The following is a 20,011-nucleotide window of genomic DNA, read 5'->3' on the forward strand; positions in this document are numbered from 1 at the left end:
CTTACGATGTGTTAAGTCAGGTGACACTATTTCAAGTGTAGCGTCGTACGGATTGGCTCATGATACTGTGCCATATAGATGAGGTTGGTCTTGCTAATCGTCATGCGCTACATGGCATGATGAGTTTCATAGGCTGTTATGGCTTTTAGCTGCGGGCTTTCTGTAGGGGGAAAAGGCTTGAGACAGTGATAACTCTCAACCAGAGCTGGCCGTCCTTCCCTTACAGCATGCCTCGGTCTGTGAGTTTATGGTAACTTTTGACATTAAAACTGCACTTGCTGTAGTTGAAACTGTTGCAGAGGCTTAATGCTGCAGCCTTATGACCTCTGTGCTGTTTTGTGAGACCATGGACATGCCACGTATAGCCAAAGTAAATTTTGTTGTACAGGGCTTCTGGAAGGGCTGGAGTGTGCCATTGAGCGACATGGACGAGGCGATGTTGTGCCAGCTGCAGAAGCACACGCACGAGTGAGCAGGATGTACCAGTGGGAAAATGTGGCCAAGCGAACGCAACGTGTTTATGATTCCATTGACCACGAGCCTCCGACTTCACTTCGTCAGAGGCTGGACAGGTAACCACTTTAAGCAGAATGCTGATGATCAGAAGAAATAGCCTTGTTGGTGCAGAAAGATTCTCCTGTGTTGCAGCGTGTCACAACGCGACTAAAAAAATGATAAGGACGCTGACCCAGAGAAGGGATGTTCAAGAGAAGTGCCACATATGACTGTGACTTAGCAGGGCTATTAAAGGCTGAATGCGTAGCTTTCAACAGGTGTTATTTCAGGGACTTGGATTGGTTTCAGTCAAAGTAAGAACCCACCAAAAAAGTGTGGTAAGTGCAACATGAAATATTGTAAGCTGTAAGCTTCTCTAGAAAGATTGCTGATATTTACTTTGTAACCATGCTTGAAGGTCCTCGTCCAGCTGAACGTCTTTTCTCTGTGTCTTGCTTATGGCTGTCTAGTATCAACGCTAGCATTATATATCAGTAACATATATACCGTAACAATATATATCACAAAGGCTAATGGTGATCTTGCATATACAATCAACAACCGATTATTCAGGCATGCTTGATAATTCGGACACCTTCACGGTACTGCCACATCATACCTCATAGAGCCAGTGTATAAGGACGTCTGAAATTTTAGACACTGAAACATTTCTCCGTCCGATTTTTTAGAGCTTTTGCTCTGACCGCAGGTCCGAAACGACATAAATTGAAGCCATCGCCTCCGCCATTTTGATTATCTCGCAGGCTCGAACTAGCGCTTTTGCTCGCCGACCTGATGGCACACATAGTGGTCGTTTTGTGCTGTTTTAGCTGCTTTGACATTCGCTATCTAGCTTCCTGCTGTTCGGTGCCGTGTCTTTAATTTAAAGGATTCGCCGCTGTCGGCAATGGCGCCGAGTCCGCCTTTAACATCCTCGCCAATGGAGTAGAAGCGCATAAAGCACGGCAAAGTTGTAAATCGTTGCATAATGCACGTTCCCAAAAGTCAACCATGCTGCTATACAGAGGTCTTATGCGGCCGAGCGTACGCACTGCATTGCGGTGAAGCATACCAAGTGCGCAAAGGGGTCACTGTCATGGACATAAAATGTGTTCCTAAAAATGTGTTCACGCGCACACCCGCCGTCTTCTGTCGCAGTACGAGCACAGAGAAGTCTAAAGCGTTGCATAACGCTGGTTTCTGAAAGTCGGCTTTGCCGCAATACAGCCCCGTTACACGGCCAAGCATGCGCAATGTATTGCGGTGAAGCATTCCTGTCGCAGTATGAGCACAGAGGCGGCTAATAATTGTACTGGCAGGCCTTTAAAGTGATTTCGGACGTGGATGTTGCGATTTGAGCCCTTGAGGGCAGTTAAAGGCATACATTCGTTTTCTAGGACATCCCGATTCTTCGGATGTTTTCGCAGTCCTAGGGAGTCTGAAATATTGGGCGTTGACTGTAATTGTTTCTTTAGACTTTATAGTGCTTGGTAGTGTAAGAACTTGGTCACAGGTTTCAGTGATGATAGCCAGCAGGGATGGACTTATAGACTCAGGTTTGTAAGAAAAAGTAGGATGTTTGTATCATGCGACTACTGTTTCTTTACTTCCCCATGATAGTTTTTTCGTTTTCTTTCTTTTTTTTACATTTTGTATGCTATAAGTGAACAGCAAAGGGGATGTCAAGGTGAAGAAGCCATACTGTTGACTTATATAGGGCCTTGCTACCTACATTTTAAGTATCTTTTTTGCACGCAGATTTTCTAAAGAAAGAAGTGTGTGCTGTCGCCTCTAGCCTCGTAGTGTGATCAAGTGTATTTCAAACAGGGCAAAACGCTGCGGGTTCGTCTTTGCTCAAATCTTCTGGATGGTCATTATAATCCTCCATGTCACGCACCTTGTGTTGTCTTACGTCAGGCCCAATTCGGTAAGTCATCTGCTGTTAAGTCCCAACATTTATAGAAACATTCTGTGACCTTTGGAAGTTGCAGCATATGTTATACTTGGTCTTGCATGAGATATTGCACAGCATTCTTTATTTTGAGACTGATTTCATCTTAGGATACGTTATTATGAGTGACCATTTGTCTTGATGGACCACTACTATTGCAGCTGCCATATTGCCATTTTAATTAATTGTACAAAGGCAAAAAAAGAAGGAAAAGATAATAATAAAAGTAAGTAATAAATAAATAAATAGTTGGACTGTTAAAGTTCTCATGCATTATTTTATTTTTCTCCTGCACCATACATTTGTAGGAATCAACGGGGATTGGGGGATATATATGAACAGATCTGTATGGACACCTCTGAGTACTAGTGCTTTGAGCTCCCTGTCATAGTGAATACTGAATGCAAACTTTGCACTTTGAATGTGTTGAATGTGGGCCTGCAGTTCGAGAGCGGGTGGCCTCAACGTTATGCACCAACTGAATATACAAATGCATATAACAGAAGTCACAGCTGTTTTTAAAGGCTCCTGAGGTTCTTTTTTGGTGGTGTTCTTACTTTTGTGGGACGTATGTTGTAGTGATAGAGATTAATGAGGGGGGAGATCAAGGGGCCGAATTTCTAGCAAGACCACAAGAAACCAAATGACAGCGGAGCCAGGGAAGGAATATGCAAAAATTAACTGTATAATTAATTTGAGGATGAAGGTTAAACTTATAGTGAACTTAATGTTAAAGGGAAATGAAGGAGTTTACAAAAGACAACATTACTGTTGGTGGGAGCCACACCCACAACCACTAGCAGAGGTTGTGGGTTAAACTCCCACTGGCGCCAAAGTTGTCTTTTCTTCCACTTACTAGACGATAAATGTCACCAAAGGTGAACCTTTATCTGACTTTATGTTTTTATCTGTGGCTTGTTTGGCAGAGTGTATGAGCATGGTTAGTAATGTGGCAGCATGGCTTGAAACACATGGTTTTGATCATTCTCTCCATTTGTGCCACTAATGGTCAATAAATGAAAGCACTCTTATGCAGTTTGCTAGTTCTCAAGAACTATTGACACCATAAGTGCATATTCCAGGGATATCTTAATGTAATGCTTAAAACTAATTTCTTGCACTTTGTTGTATTGTCTGCATCAATGATGTGAAGTCCACTGACATTAACTGTGTCTGGACTGTGCAGGAGGTCTTTTGTAACAATTATTAGACAATAAAGACCTGGATGTTTTGTGCACTTGTATACCGTCAGAGTGCTGGAAGCATTGCATAACATGAACTACACAGCTCTGTAACCACAGTTGTTGCGAGTGAAAGTGGCCTTCAAATTTAGGATTTTGGACTCGGAGTGCCAGTGTGACCAGATGAACTGGGCCAGCTAGCGGATGACCCTCCCAAAACAAATCTAAATAAACTTCATGTCATCTGATTATAATAAGGTTTGCTGTCAGCATCCATTTTTCCTTTTACTGTGTATGGCTTGTTCAAAATAGACATAAACAAGTGAAGCATTTCGTAAAGAAAAAGATTTATGTTACAATATTTTCATAGTTTCATGAAGCAGCTGAATCTTTCGAAAACATTGAGAGAAACAGTCAACACATCACTGCCATCATTGATTGCACCAGTGGTGGCCGCTACGTCCCTTTAATTCTTTTTCTTTTCTTGAGCAGTGATAGTAGATTTCAGCTTGCTCATCCCATTTATGGGTCCTGTATATAGATGCGTGCACCGCTTCTGGACACCTGAAAATGATCATGCAAGAGGATTCATTAAAATCATGCAACAAAATTCATTCTGCACGAAAAACAAAACAAAAAGCATGAAGGCTCAAAAGACCATGACAAATAAATTGAAAACTTTGCAATCAACTTGGTAAAAAGAAAAAACTCAAACACACTTGCAAGCAAAACTGGCCACTCTGCAGGGAGTACCTAAGGCAGAGGCAATGCAGGCACCTTTTATTGCAATAGCAATTATGTGGGAACTCCAAGATAATTTTTGCCATTGTTGTCGCCATGGGGTTCCGCATATGTTTAGGTATATGTATGCTATATGTTGCTATATGTTGTTGTGGTTGCCCTGCCTGATGTCTTTGGTTTTAAAGATAGCAGGGGAAAGGCTATTGAACCTGGTGTAGGACAAAATAAAGGACAACAGCAGGAGTATTGGTGGCTAAAGGTAGGGAACACAGAATGAAAATAGATTAATCTTTAGTACAGTGCTTCAGGCGTCTACAGTTTAATAACGTTGGCCACGGGCCAACGGAAAAAAGAAAACAAGCGTGATGGCACTAGCCACCACCTTGCTTCAATGGTACGCCCATTAAATCCATCCATTTATTTGCAACACAAGAGTTTCATCTTGACCGCCTCCATCAAGTGGGAACACAGCTTGAGGATTTCAGTGCGGGGCTGAAAAATTTCCCATGTGTTCCCCAAAGAGTACTGCACATAACTAGCACCATCAGTGAAACTAAGCCTTCGTGTTACCGCCTTGGTCTTGTGTGCTTTCTTCAAGCATCAAGATTGTGTTATTCCAGTGAGCCAAGCTGGCTTGAAACCCTCTGTTCATATTTTGTGTGTGTTACCAATTTGGCATTTGCTTGCTTCCTTTTGCCTCCAGCTGATTGACAAAGCAGTGGACTACCCAACTCCCAAGACCACAGAAAGATGTTCACACCAATCCACAGAAAGTACAAATTCGTAATGCGGATTTCTAGCACGCTGTGTGCCAGAATTACCTACAGTGTTACGTTGGTAGGGGATCTTCCCGTGTGAATAAAGGATGTGAAGATGCGTTGCTGTTCATTTTACTGCGTAGTCATGTACTTTGAAAATGTCAAGTATGAAAGATACTGTGTCATGTTAGTAGGGAGTATTAGAAATAGCGTAATCAAGCGGCTTTGCATATGCAAAAACTCAAACTCTCTTGCTGGCCTTTTGTGTTCTTTTGTAAACTTGGTGGTTTTCATCTTCTAAGTTTGGGTCCATAAAATATAAAACTTCCTCATGCACAGATAGGTTCATTGTTCAAGGGGTCATGTATTAGGAGAGTATGAGTGGATTTCTGTGTGGAAAGTTGACATGCAGTTGACAAGATGACATGCAGATGATGGAGCTAGTTCTTGTCTATCTACCTGCATAGCGCATTGACAGCACTCCAGAATGCACCACCAGATGTAGCACTCTAAAGATGGGAGCCAGAACCTTGCATGTTCACTTTAAAAGGACCCTGAACCGATTTTGATGATATTGTACAAACATACTGAGTCGTTAGGGCAGGTCCTTCTGATCATGAAGTGATACATTCAAGCACCCTGTATAAAGCATGTTATTTATTACAAGGTTTTAAAAATATTCATTGCTACCAATCACAGCGGCGCCACTCCCAGAGTTTTCTGTTGCGCCGTCACCACCTACATAGCGAGTGCACGGGATGTCAGTTGGGCGAGCTATACAATTGGCTACCCAGGTTGCGCATCTGTAATTTTTTTCAATTTATGATGAACAAATGTTGTTTGTAATAATTGGAATGTTTGTTCATTTGTTTCTATAAAACAAAAATTAACAGAAACCGTATACACAATGGCAATTTGTCATTACACTCTAGCACTCCCAGCACACAGCAAGTGGCGTCTGCTTTTGTTACAACATGCTCCTTGTTGATGTGAGATGCGCGGTCAATGCTGGTCTCGGGGTTTCTTTTTGTGAGGACTGTTAAGGCTGCCACCAGTTGTTACGGGGACGGGGTTTCGTCCGACCTTCAACAGCGTCTGCTTGGAGCTCGAACCAGGTTGACCATAGGAGAGGATTTGGCAGGGAAGACGAGGTGATGTAAAAACAACAGAAGTTTAATACATCATTACGAGTGAGCAGTGCGCTCCAAGACAAAAAGTACAGAAACGTTCGGCATGCATGCTCCTGCACACAAAGGTAGGGGAGATGTGTCAACACGTGGTGGCTCACTGCTTTTCTTATACCATCCACCCTCCGGGCAACCTCATTCTCTCTTGCTCCCTGGTCAGGACACGTCGGTTCAACTTACACAGAGAAAATTATATATATATTTTTTATTTATTCATACTGCAGGCCAGCATACTGGCCCATGCAGGAGGTGCGATACAGTTGACAAGGTAATGACAATGCAACAAAGATAATAATGAAAAAAAAATATATATATATAAACAGTGCATGAAAAGGATGCAGCCCCTAGCCACGTTACAAAAATCAAAATGCTTGCCTTAGCACAGTATCTACAACAAAAAGAATCGCACATTTGAATTTATATGTGGATAAAAACACCGTGCCAAACAACAATCGGGCACTAAACATATCAAAATGCAAGAAATTTCACACAAAAAACAAGAAAAATAGTGTGACATACTGCTTATGGTTGTGTTATTTTATGTGACAAATAGTTTTCCAACACATTTGTGAAGTTCCCTGATTGAAGTACATCAACAGGGAGAGAATTCTATTCATTATAATACGCGGATAAAAACTATTCATGTGAGATTTTGTTTTAGCAAATAATGGCGTAAGGGAAAAGTTGTGTCTATGTCTTGTTTTTTGTGCATTAAGAGGCGTTACATAATGAGGCATTTGAAGAAATAGAGAGAAACCACTCTCTGGCATAGAGGGGGTGAACGTAGGTCACATCAGGTCAACCCACACAGAGGAATACGGAGAGAAGCCACTCCCTGGCATAGAGGGGGTAAACATAGGTCACGTCGAGTCAACCCACACAGAGGAATTTGGAGAGAAACCACTTTCCAGCATAGAGGGGGTGAACATAGGACAAAGGAGTGTAAGATTTGCACTGGTGCATAATCCCGCCATACACCTGATGGACAAGTCTTTTCATGTTGATGAGCGTGACGATTAGGCACATCCTGTTTCAGGTGTTTGGCATCCATTCCATTCATTGCCGCACAAAGTGAACTGTAACAGGACCATGAGTTGCCCTCGGTTCATCCTGGGCTACAAATCTAGCGATTGGGGACATGTCAACCTGCGACAAAATATCCCTCCACAAGGCAACAGGCGAGCAGAATGGTTGCAGCGCACCTGGCTGCCGGTATCCAATCTGTGCCAGGATCTACGCGTTTGCAGCCGTCACTTCATACTGGAGGATTACTACCATGAAAGAGAGTTTCAGCATGTCTGGCATTCCAGTAAATGCAGATGGATTGGGCAATTTGCCAGATGGGCGGAGGCACTAACATGAGCGGCGTGCAGTGTGCAGCCACCTGTTGGCGTAGAGCTCAGCCAGGCAAACACAGAGCTAATATAGCAGTAACAAAGTAACTTTGCTGCTGGTGTAAATTTTCGGCAGCTGCGTAATTGTGAATGCATTGTTTTTTAAATATTTAAAATGTTTTACACTTGGTTACAGTAATATTAGCTTCGCGTTTGGCTGGTTAAGCTCTGCACGACTAAGTGGCTGCACCGTGCAGGTCGCTCATGTTTACGCTAAAGCCCCTTCATTACAGTAGTAGTAGTATGGAGGGGATTTAGTTTACGCCTTTGCCCATCCTTCAAAATGCTGAGCTTGCTTGCATTTACTGGAGTACTGGATACACTCGGAGCTGCGACAGAGCGTTCGCAATGCATGCTGTTTGGATAGCTCGCACTGGGGATTGGCGGCCAAGCAGCTATCGGAGAGGTGTCGAGCGCTGGCTCCAAGACACCATAAGTAGACGACACGACATCACATCATGATGCAGAGCCACTGAAGGCAGGGCCTAGCCCCGATCGCTTAGCAAACGAGTTGAGAAAAAGCATAGCTTGGGAGGAGGGTAACTTGCAATCATCCGTAGCTCTCTTAATATGAGATGCTTCACTTAAGTTGTGGTGTGAATGCTTTATCGTAGCTGTGCCCTAGGCATCTACAAAATTTGTCCAAACCATTTTAGGAACCTTTTAACAGTGGACCGACCTGTACACTTATATGACAGAAGAAGTCCTACGGACTCCAAAAAGGATCCACAGGTCCCACATCCAAATGAATATGTCCGTTAGATTTACATGCAACTTCTTAGCAAGGTGCGAAAAATGCATCATGCAGATATGATTTGGATGTGGAATCGGCATGCGAAATTTTTTTGTGAACGTGCGTCAGGAGATGGCTGGTGGCTACCAGATGGCTGTGCATGTACTTCCCAGATGGGTGCTCTCTAAATTTACATACTACTTTCGGTTATCCTGCCAGGGACGTCTCAAGGACATCACAACCATACCCTTTCTCGGCCTACATTAACAGACTGTCTACTGCATAAAGGTTTGGTCTTGCAGTCCCGGAGAAAGAGAAACGTCTTTTCTGATTTTTCCAAATTATAACGCAAAGCTATAACATCCCAAGCTCATACATACAGCACAGTTTCCATATTTTCTAATAGCATTCATTGGCTTTGGAAACTTGAATATCCTGTGTGTGCCAGGCAGGTCTTGCATACACACAGCAGCTCAGCAGGAACACTGGTGTGTTTATAGTGTGCATGCACTGAACACTTGCACCAGCAGCAGAAGGCAAAACGCTGTCCTGGCTCCACCACCGAGGTAATTGAGCGTAGCGTTGACAATGCATCCCCTTTACTTAAAGAAGGGACCTGCAAATTGTACTTCCATGCGGGCTCACGAACGTGTTTGTGCAATTGCAGCTAGGCATTGCATATATGTGATATTGATGCAATGCGTAGTGTTCAGTGCATACCGCGTGCGCTGTGCACATCCACTGCCAACACTTGCAGCAGACATTGGGCAGCTGTTTTTATACTAAATTCTATTCGCGTTGTGTTATACCTGTACAAAAATTAGGGACGGCTTTGTAAACAGTTGCCCAAGCTACCTGACATCTTGTATCACAGACAGTTTCAATAAAGCATTGGAACTTTCAGTGACTCTGCTTGACACATTACAAGCTTGGAAAGTCATGGGGTAGCATCAGCAGACATCATTAAGTGATTAATAACATCCAGATGAAGTCCTATGCTGAGATTCAATGTCCGGCTTATGTCCCAATAGTAGCTAAGAAAAGGCCTAGCTGCGTCATCCATAGAATAAGTTTCGGTGTTTCATTTGGGAGGTTTCAGGATCATTCTGGTACATCCTTAGGATGCCCCCAACGTCCAAACAGGGATATCCATTAGACATCTCTAGGGTGCCTGTGTGTCGTCTGGGCTGCAGGTATCGATGATAGTGGATGTTTGCATACAGCGCGAAACTTTTAAGCAGTAATATCCAAATTGAATAAAAGAGAGGAGGCATTCTTCTTCACATTTGTTGCACCACGTGTGTCAGCTTATTTCTGGCTTGTATTTGGCAGTCCTCACAGTGTCGGTAGGTGCTGGCGTTTTCATTACAAAATTGCACTAATGTGTCATGTGCATTCCCTTTCATGTCTGCGCGACTAAAGAAGTTCTGGCAGCCACAACCCCTGTTGAGCGGGACACGACGTGAAGCATTGTTTGGTTAGAAGGGTTCTCGCGAATTACGTTTTCTGCAGCGAAACGACAACCACCGTTGTAATGTGTGTGCAAAATGGTAGAACGTGCGGTGGGAATGACACAGTGGTTGTTGAAGGTTGTTTTATTACAGCGATATGTTAGAGATGATTATGTATGTGCATTATGTAACATTGCGGTACATATGCACATTACTTGGACATTAAATTATTCAATGTTCATTGGTTCACCCATTTCATTGATTCATTGTGTTACTGTTCAGCGATCCTTTTTTGTTCCAGTAGGGCAGTGCAGGCCATAGGCATCCGAGTCGCTTAACGACACGACTGGAGTGAGAAGCTTCTTGGGGCGAGGCATTTTGGCAAAGAAAGAGTTCTGTAGAGTGACACAGGCACTCTATGCAGCTCTGAGGGTGTACTGAAATGGGAAGCAGTGAGCCTCTCTTTTATGTGGAGTCACTATGTTGGACTGCTAGATGCCCTAACTTCAACAACTGCCACTTGTGGAAAAATCCCGGTGCTTTTTTCCTGGAAATCAAGAGCGGATGTGTCACGCAATAATTGATTGCACACTATTTCGCCAGCACTTTGGGCAATATCTATGCGTTTGACTGGGTGAGAACGGTCTGACAGACGGCAGGAAAAACTGGGCTACACTCGACAAGGATGTTTCGCATTATTGTTGTTTCCTCTGTACAAGTGGCATCTACCCATGGGGGATCGGCCAAGAGTTTGGCGGTTTGCACAAAATTAGTATGGGGGGGGGGGGAAAAAGAAGAGGAAAACAAAAGAATGATTGCTGAGGAATGATGTATTATTGCACGGTGTTTATAGTGGTGTGGCCATCATACTGAAGTGAATTGAAAAAGGATTAAAGATATAATTATAAATTTACTTTTTAGGAATTAGGTTAGATGATGCGAGTCAACAGTCTTTCCTTGTATTACAAACATTCCGGAGGCTGTACCCCAACGTGGACGCTACTGAGGACAACAGGGCGAAGACATCCATGCTGAGGCCAAGCTCGCTTATGGGGCTGATGCGCTGGAGTTCTGAACATACTGTGGTGCAACCTGGCGGTGGTCAACGAAGTTGGCTGGGTACTATGGAAAGTACGCTGCCCTGTAGGGAAAACACGGGGAATGTGGGAGATGGAAATTCAAGACGAGAAAAACGTGAACAAGGTGAATGCAAGAGCCAACGTTTCGACAAGTGGACTTGTCTTCTTCAAGGCGACGTACGCTTTCCTCGCCACAGTATATATAGGTGGAGTTCTTCTAAAGGGGAGAGGGTGTGAGGTGGGAGGGTGCGAAAGCGAGGGAAGGTGTGTTAGCGTGTCGAATTGAGAGTAAAGGAACACTGTGCACAAGGTCAAAGCCAGGGCCCCCCCCCACCCCGGTCTGTGAACGCATGCGTGTTAGCCAGCGTGTCAAGGGCGTCTGACACGCCAGCTGAAAAAAAAAGAAGAGGAATGGAAAGGGGAACAAAAAGGGGGGGGATACGCCAAGAAATCAAACTAAGTGTTGTTGCCTATAGCTTGAAGTTTAGCATAGTGAATAGATTCTAAAGCTCCCTTTGAAACGTTTATGCCTATTGGTTGCCATATCTTGAACGAAACGTTTATGCCTATTGGTTGCAATGTCTTGAACGAAACGTTCACACCTATTGGTTGCAATGTCTTGAACGTTCAAGACATTGCAACCAATAGGCATAAACGTTTCAAAGGGAGCTTTAGAATCTATTCGCTATGCTAAACTTCAAGCTATAGGCAACAACACTTAGTTTGATTTCTTGGTGTATCTCCCCCCCTTTTTTCCCCTTTCCATTCCTTCTTTTTTGTTTTTTTCAGCCAGCCTGTCAGATGCCCTTGACACGCCGGCTAACACACGTGCATTGACAGACCGGGGTGGCCCTGGCTTTGACCTTGTGCACAGTGTTCCTTTACTCTCAATTCGACGCGCTAACACACCTTTCCTTGTTTCCGCACCCTCCCACCTCACACCCTCTCCCCTTTAGAAGAACCCCACCTATATATACTGTGGCGAGGAAAGCATACGTCGCCTTGAAGAAGACAAGTCCACTTGTAGAAACGTTGGCTCTTGCATTCACCTTGTTCACGTGCTGCCCTGTAGAGTAATACGAGTCTCGCTTGTTTTGTGCATATATCTCGCACTTGAAAAGTGTTCGATACATATGTAGGGCTTTGTGCGCTACCGAATACAGCACAGGTCATGGACTGCAGGCGCTTTTTGTCCGAGAAACCGTGCTGAAGGCGGGCGGACCTGGCAAGTATACGCCAGACTGCGCTAAGCAGCGGGCTGTCCCTAAGCATCATCACCGCTGTTATTGATGCATGGTGAATTGTCATGAGGGTCATGAGCCTGACACGCTAGAATTTTCAACACACTGTGCGACGACTTGGTAGCGAGAGATAAAATTGGCTGGGTAGTATACAAGCCGCAGCTCTCCGCATTAGGTTACGCTGTCAGCTGGCTGTATACAGCTGGTCTAGCTTGATTTGTGTGTGTGCTCAGGGTTCATTTTCTGTTTTATTTTGGTGTTGAGCTATCGAAAAAAGCACCTGTGTTCACTGTGAGTAGCCTGTGGATCATCCCATCAAGGGTGCTTAGCCACAAAAAATTTTAATTTAATTTTAGCTTAACCATGAAAACCGCAGTTGTCTCTACGGTGCATGCGGATGATTTCTTTTTACTGGAAAGCTGTCACGCACAGAAACTTACAGGACCTAAAGCAATTTCTTATGGCGAAGCAGCCCACCTAATTAAGCGAAAGTTCATGTAGAGCTGTTGAAACTGTTTCAGAATGCTTTGCTGACAGAACAAGCAAAAGATAATGTATTGACTGACATGGCACAGTCAGTTGCGGCAATAAGATAGGGAACTGTACATAAAAAGAGGTGTTTAAACAGCCTTTGTCGCATTGTAAGTTACTGTAAACAAATGAATGACAACAAACAATACTGTTGCTGTGACTGCATTGTTCTTCGTACGAAAAAAAAAAAAAGAGCCACTGCACGTCAGCCAGTGCTAAGGATACAGACACTCAATCACAGTATTTACTGACTGCCACGTCTTGAAATGCACTGTTGCGGCATAAGCATGCATGTGGCCGGCAGTCTCGGTGTCAACACATTCCAGCACCGCTGAAGCAGAGTCACAGTGCTAACGCCAGCAGATTATTAGTTTCATTAGTTCGCTGTTATTGGGCCACGGTTCTGAGTTGGTGCATGTGCTTAAGCGAATAGACCTGTATTGCAGCAGTCTGCTGTTGCAGCTTGGCATCACGCTACTTGAGCAGCACACGCATTGAAAGCGGCCGTGCACCGAAACGGCGTCCGCGACTTCTCGTGCGCAGTGCACGCATTCGGCACAGCGCTTTGCTTCCTTGGCGACGGAAGGCGTGCTACAATGCCTCCCATGCAGGAAATTCGCCAAAATTCACACCGCAGCGCAGCTGAGACGAGCAGATATACCGCGACGCCGTGCATTCAAAAGCAGGGCATCACCATAGAGAAAGAAATTGCATCGCGTTTGTACTACCCGAAACCTATAGGCGCGGCATAGAGGGCTCTGTTATCGGCGTTTTCGCAGCGCCGCGTCGAGAAACCTTTTTGCAGAGGAAAATCGCCGACAAGCGGTTCACCACATTGTGTACACAAGGGGCACCGCCAATCCAGACCTCTGCATATAACAACTTAGTTCAGGGGCGAGCCAACGTAGCCTCAACCTATAATCAGCGTTTGGGCAAAATTTGTGACACGCCAACGCTCAACATAAACAAACGCGCAGACGCAGCCAACCTTCAAAACTTGGGAGCGGGCATGACATTTTGTGCACACATCGCGCGATAAAAGTTCATTCCGCACAGTCGTGCTTGCAACACCTGTAACACGGTGGTAACTACTGGTAAAAATGAACCAGATGGTTCTATTATCTACTAGAGCCGAACCGCTAAGCAGCCATTTACAGTTTTTATGGGTGACGCCATTTTGTCTCTACATGCACGTGGTTGGTAAAAGTAAATGTAATTTATTGAATTCAATAATTTAATGTAAACATTGTTAAATGATTTAAAAAAATTAAGCAATCGCACTATTTGCGAACGCTGATTACTGAGATCTGCAATATACTCGTCCGGCGGCTTTTGTATTGTATCATGGCGGACAGGTATGAGGGTGACTTCGGTTCTAGGTAAGTAATAATCGCCGTTTTTTGTGTAATTACAGCTGTTTTCGCGACGTCATCGCCGTGAATTAACGCTACGCTCATTCGTAAATTTGGAAAATACCGGGGTTTAGTCGCTGATACGTTGTAACCGTCGCATGTCTGTGCATGCGGCGTTAGCATGGAGACCCCCCCCTTTCCAACAGCAACACGTTTGGCATAAACGCATTTCGTGTTCATAACAGCATGTGAACTCAAAAAGCTGTCCGCTTGGTACGTATAAGCGTGTATGTTTAACGGCGTGCTTGTAGCCGGCTGACAAGCGGGCTAACACGACAGTGAAACGCTGTGCTTCTGGCTAGTTCGCCTCTTGTTAAAGGTGGGTCGCAATCGCCGCCGAAAAATAGGGGGGAAAAAAAAAAGAGCGTGTCCCGGTGATGTAAACGTTATGTTTCATTTCATCTGCCCGTGATCGAGTGATAACAATTTTGACTAGTGCACATTTCAGTTCAGGATTTTATTTCGGAGGTTCTCGCGGCGTCGCGTTCCCCGAATGCAAGCGAGACAGCCATGCGATATCGCAGTAGCCTCACGCCGGCTGCCGGCCCTGTCTGCGACGCTTGTTCCGTGATAGCACATTGCCAGCGAGTCTGGCTTGGTGTCGAACGCAGTGCCGTGCTTAAGGCTGTGTACACATACCTAATCACTCTGCGACAATAGCAACTTGCCGTTGGGTGCGACGCGCCGGCAGCATGCCTCCTGTCGGAGCAGTAGTACATTTGTCGTACGTAGCAGCGTGAGATGCTTAGCGCAGTCGTGGCCGCTTTCGCCGAGTGGCAGATCTCGTGGAGAAAAATATAAACCGTATTATATTTATATAATCGGAGCAAAAAAAAAAAAAAAGAACACACATTCGGTGCCGCATGCTTTAAGAACAGACGAATTTGCAGCGAACTTGCAGCATGCTTTGCACTGTTATTTGAAAGGAGCGGAATTGGAAAGCAAGTGTGCTTTTTCTTTTAATATAAAAAACCCCGTAATCTTGGACTGCTGCTGCTGCTGTCTGCATGCATGATGCTTTGTTGACACAGTGTGCAGGCATGAACACTATGAAATGGCTGATAAACAGCGTGCAATCTGATAATGTCAGTGTAAAGGAGCAGACCCATACATCACCCTCTATGCGTCGCATTCCATATGTTCTTTGTGCAGCCAAAGACACTGTGTCTGATAAGGTTTGCCAAACTGGACATTTACTTGTCATTGACTGTTCTAATGTTGATTGCACTTGATTTATGTTATAACAAAACACTATGCTTTTATGTTCTACCCATTGATGCAGTTTAATGCCAAGCACTTGTGTGGCGAGCATCGTAGTTTATGCGAAAATACTTTTTCTAAAAAAATGGCTGCAAGAGAAACAATGCATATATGCCTTTTATAGATTTGGAGGCCATCGAGATCACTATGGCAAGCCATCTAGACCGATGCCCACAGAGCCACCTTTCACAGCATTCGTAGGAAACCTCCCTGATGGTGTTGTGCAGAGCGACATTGATGAGATCTTCCATGGCATCAGGGTGAGAAGGCATTGGAGCGTGCTATTGCCTCATTGTTTTGGGATGCACCTCTTGTGTAATGCTCGGCCTCTTGATAGTGGCAGATATTGTCACACAGTCTTTAAATATTTATTTTTGGAGCACACCCTAACAGTGCATTGCATGATAGACAAAATCTCCATTTGGTCCACAGACCAGGCACGATGTGGCCGAGTGGTGTCATGTAACAAGTAGCTAGTTGACTATAACCTTCTGTGTTTCATGATTTTGTGCTGATGAGCTACATGATATTTCATCCATGGTCTGAATAAGTGAGCTAGTCTGTTGTGTGAATCAAACTTTAAGGCATGCATCCGTAGTGACCTCAGCATAGATGGTGCAGCTACAGGTCTGCCGCATTGTATTTGTGTAAGGAATATGCCTTCATAGGCTGAACTGTTTTCAGTGGAAAGCGTCAAATTTGCAGAATGGACATTTGAAAGAGATGTACTCTTGCATATTTAAGCCAGGTGCTGGTACGCAAGCCCTGCATGAGCCATGTGACTGCAGGCAGGCACTTGTATGTGCATTCTATCTCTGGTAGCAAGATATTGTAAGGTGACAGCAATAAGGAAGAGGACCCATGATATGCTGTGGTAAAGAGGTCGATCTCAGAATGCATTTTTCTCTAGAAACTTCCAGGCACCAAGGTGCTGTTCTCTGTTGAAAGTCTTAACTCCACATTTGAATACCTTGTGAATGACAGCTTTGTGAACATATTCTTGAAATGTGCAGACAGCTTTCGTGTCGGACGTTTTCTAAAGTTCACTGAAGTGGGGTGGTCAGTGAAAGGTGAACTCTACACTTTTGAGGGGCTGACTCTTTCTTGCACTGCCAGTAGGTAGTGCTGCATTGCAGTTTCATATCTGTTCACTGCAGGCCAAACCTATGCCTCTTCAAGTGATCACTTACTTTTGTTTCTTGTGAACTGACTACAGTAGTTCAGACTTATGAAATTTGCCAGAGGTGAAGGTTTCTCAACAGACTGTTGTTGGCAGAGTCAGGCATATTGCATGAATATAGATGGCTTGCATACAACCATCTCTAGGTTGTATCTGCTTACTTTAGCTGGTTGTGCCTAACTGACGTAGCCACCAGAGGTGTATATCCATTGACAGTAGAGTCACATGATATGAGTTAGTAGCACACCTATTGTGTTGTTGCGTACCATTGTTGGCACATACAAAAGTAAGCAAAAAAAGGAAATGCAGAGGTGGGACTGGTGCGCCGATTGCACCATTTTGATACAAAGGCAAATTCCTTTGCCAAACTGTGCCAAACACAGAAAACTGAACAAAGTTGCACCACACTGCACCAGAACGGCTCTGGCATGTGTGCTCTGACAGTGGCCACGAACAGCGAGTGGATTCATTCTCTGAAAAAGAGTGCAGCCATTCACATTCCACACACCGTGCGATGGTGCCTCCCGCATGATTTCATGTAATTTTCGCGCTTATAACACTAGATTTATCTGCGTTTCCGTCAAGTGGCCGGTGCGCGTGCGGCCACACTTTGTTGTTGCTGCTGTTGGAATGGCCAGGGCGGCTGTATTCAGTGTACTAGAATATGGTTGAGTGGGCCGAGCGGTGCAGCGATCCCTAGCTGAGGCACAACACAATGAAAAGTAGGCTGAGGGCGCTGCGTGCAATCTACATATACGGGGCACGTGTGCTGCAGTGGGTTCAGTGGGTGGACGTCTCTGTCGCCAGCACCAGTATAATGTAAAACTATTTCAATCTGTTTTTATGCCTGTATGAGGGAGGTTTGAGCCATTTTTGCCTATCCCGAAGGGCTAATGGTGGATTTGGAATAAAATGTTAGTTTCGCCCGAAAGGCGAAGCATCTATTGCGATGGCAAATTAGTAGACAGCTATACGAAGTAAGGATAGTAGTTTTATCGGCTGTATAAACTTGTAAACATTCGCTTACTAACTAAATTAACAAGTACGGTGTGACATGCGCACAAACAGGAACACTTCTCTCTCGATGACCGCGGATACTTTCTGCTGAAATGCTTGAGTGAGGAAGCGCGGCAGCAGCAGCGTGCAAATTGACCTTTGTGCTGCCTGGCTTCAACGCGAACTAGGCGGCGAAAACACTGTGCACACGAAGCTATCAGTACTCGCACTTTGTCCCCATCGCAGATCGCTTTCAAGATAGGTTGCGCCATACGCTGCAGCCACCTGAGTAGAACCCTTCCCCTCAGTGCTTTGTGCTTGATGGAAGACTGTGCGCTTCCTCCCCCTTCATCACAGCGACGGTGACGATGACGACAAAAATGCACCTGGAGTGTCCATATAATCACTATCGCGATAAAAACAGATTACAGTAGTCTTATGTTATATGACCAGGGTTGATTGCAGTTCTCTGGGTCTGCGGTGACATATGGTGACGCAGAAATTATGTTGCTATGTTGATTGGACTGCATAATTTGATAACATCTGCTATCATCATGAGCTACAAAGCATGCTTCTTCTATGCGCTTCATGTTGATTTATTCTGTGTTTGGTCATGGTTTCGAAGTGCACTGCCACATTCCATTATTCCACCAAAATTCAGAATGGCCTGCTCCAGACTGCCGTTGTGGCAGAAACCGTTGTCGCACAGTGGTCCGCGAATGGCAAAAGGCAATTTTACTTGCTGCAATAATTGCTCCAAAATGACTTTCGGCGGTACCACACCTGAAAACGGTGATCTGCTGGGATTAGAGTTTAGAAACCAAAGTATGCAAATTTAGGAAGCAGAGTATGATAATCACCACATTGTTGATGTGCCTCTGTGCCTAGGACTTGGAAGCCTGCCCGTGCCAGCAGATATTTGTGAATAGGATGTGAATGTAATCGTAATGCATGGCCATATTTGAACCTAAAATTGTTTTTGTCCGGATATGCTCGGCTGGCAGCTGAAACTGTACAGAGTGTCGTGTAGCGAACTTATCGTCCACTTGCTGTGATGGCTCAGTGGCTGTAGTGTTGTGCTGCTGAGCAAGATGCCACAGGTTTGGTTCCCAGCAGGAGCGACCATATTGTGATAATTTGGGATGTGAAAACAATTGGGCACCATGCTTTGGGTGCATATTAAAGGGGTGGAGACATGACGATTTTCGTTCATGCGTTCTTCGATTCAAGCGTTGCGTACTGCTTCAGGAAGCACGATACACACCGTGGGATTCATATATACCTGATATATAATCTAATAATAGCATTATTATACCAAGCGATTTCGGTTTCTGGGTTCCGGGGGATGCTATGACGTCGTAGGAGAGGAAACGCAACACGGCTTCGTCACGTGGGTCACAAAACATAGTGATGTGAAACTATGCTGCGTCATCTGCTAGCGCATACGCGTGCTCTGCCAGCAGAGGTAAACAACTGGCGACTCGAAGTGCATGTCGCGATTATTATAATTATTGCGCAGAGTGACAGCAACGATAAGAAAATATTGCGGCTTGTGAGAGTCAGTGATTCATTCCGAAGCACTGTCAGCTTTAGCTTTGAAGTGAACCGGAAAAGGCCTAGCGACGATATCGGCGCCGCTGAATAATCAGCGGCGGGGAGGCTGCCGGTGGTGCCAGAGTGACCACTCGGCGGTCGCTGATTGGCCACTTCACCGTACAGCTGCCGCACAAATGGGTCCCGGTCCGATCCTCTCTACGGCAAGAAAATCTCTCTGTTCGCGAGCAAAACCGTTGTCGCACGGTGGCCCGCGAACGGCAAACGGCGTGCGGCATGTTGCCATGCCGGTAACTTGGACGGGCCTTTACATGTTGTGAAAGGCCAAGCGAATAAGAGACCGCTCCGAGGTGCCGAACTATGCGACTCGCAGATGCTACGTCAACTGCTCTCCGCTGCAGCGCTGTGCATGTCTCAGTTAGCCAGGGGACGGGTTTGCTCGGGGACAGTGTTCTAGAAGCCTGTAGCATAGAGAAAGGATTTTTAGAATCACAGAAAGCTGAACTAGTTAATAAGGATTCATAATGCAAAGAAGGGGTAAGGCATTCAGACACGGACACAAGAGAAGTGGACAACACGAATGCCGCATATCCTGATCCCTTTCGGAGCCGGCCGGCTTGTGTTACACTCAAGGCCTGTCCACGTTACCAGCACGGCAATTCGCCGCACGCCATTTGCCGTTCGCGGGCCGCTGTGCGGCGTTCGTGTTGTCCACTTCTCTCCTCTTGTGTCCGTGTATGCACGCCTTACCCCTTCTTTGCATTAAGAAAGGATTTCTGTATGCCTGTAGCTCGGTCATAGTGGAGGCTATGCTTGGTCGTTCGGTTCAGCCGGCTCCGTAATTGGCATTTCATCGCTACTCATCAT

General features: G+C 45.0%; 2 protein-coding genes and 1 long non-coding RNA gene across 5 annotated transcripts in view; 2 read left to right on the top strand and 1 right to left on the bottom strand.

The window, feature by feature from the left end:
• Positions 1 to 5,261, top strand: part of PIG-A (phosphatidylinositol glycan anchor biosynthesis class A) — a 24,943-nt gene extending 19,682 nt beyond the window's left edge. The window contains exons 10-12 of one of the 3 annotated variants that reach the window (XM_050189029.3): positions 389 to 572; positions 2,323 to 2,422; positions 5,072 to 5,261. In XM_050189029.3, the coding sequence (XP_050044986.1) occupies positions 389 to 572; positions 2,323 to 2,422; positions 5,072 to 5,155 (368 nt within the window). In that variant the 3' untranslated portion in view covers positions 5,156 to 5,261. Of the gene's footprint in view, positions 1 to 388; positions 573 to 2,253; positions 2,423 to 5,071 lie in introns of those variants that run through there. The other 2 variants (XM_055076480.2, XM_055076473.2) reach the window with 2 other exon arrangements.
• Positions 3,954 to 13,928, bottom strand: LOC129387516 (uncharacterized). The gene is made up of 2 exons (XR_008614683.2): positions 13,731 to 13,928; positions 3,954 to 4,191 (listed from the first exon to the last, which is right to left on the bottom strand). It is a non-coding gene; the product is annotated as an uncharacterized lncRNA (long non-coding RNA).
• A 90-nt stretch (positions 13,929 to 14,018) lies between these two features.
• The window catches only part of LOC126542033 (eukaryotic translation initiation factor 4H-like), a 31,814-nt gene continuing 25,821 nt past the window's right edge, over positions 14,019 to 20,011 (top strand). Inside the window, exons 1-2 of the mRNA XM_050189008.2 lie at positions 14,019 to 14,121; positions 15,539 to 15,674. Coding sequence (XP_050044965.1) covers positions 14,087 to 14,121; positions 15,539 to 15,674 — 171 coding nt within the window. The 5' untranslated portion in view covers positions 14,019 to 14,086. The remainder of the gene's footprint in view (positions 14,122 to 15,538; positions 15,675 to 20,011) is intronic.

The sequence above is a fragment of the Dermacentor andersoni genome, chromosome 3 (genome assembly GCF_023375885.2).
Source record: "Dermacentor andersoni chromosome 3, qqDerAnde1_hic_scaffold, whole genome shotgun sequence".
Taxonomy (NCBI): Eukaryota; Metazoa; Arthropoda; class Arachnida; order Ixodida; family Ixodidae; genus Dermacentor; species Dermacentor andersoni.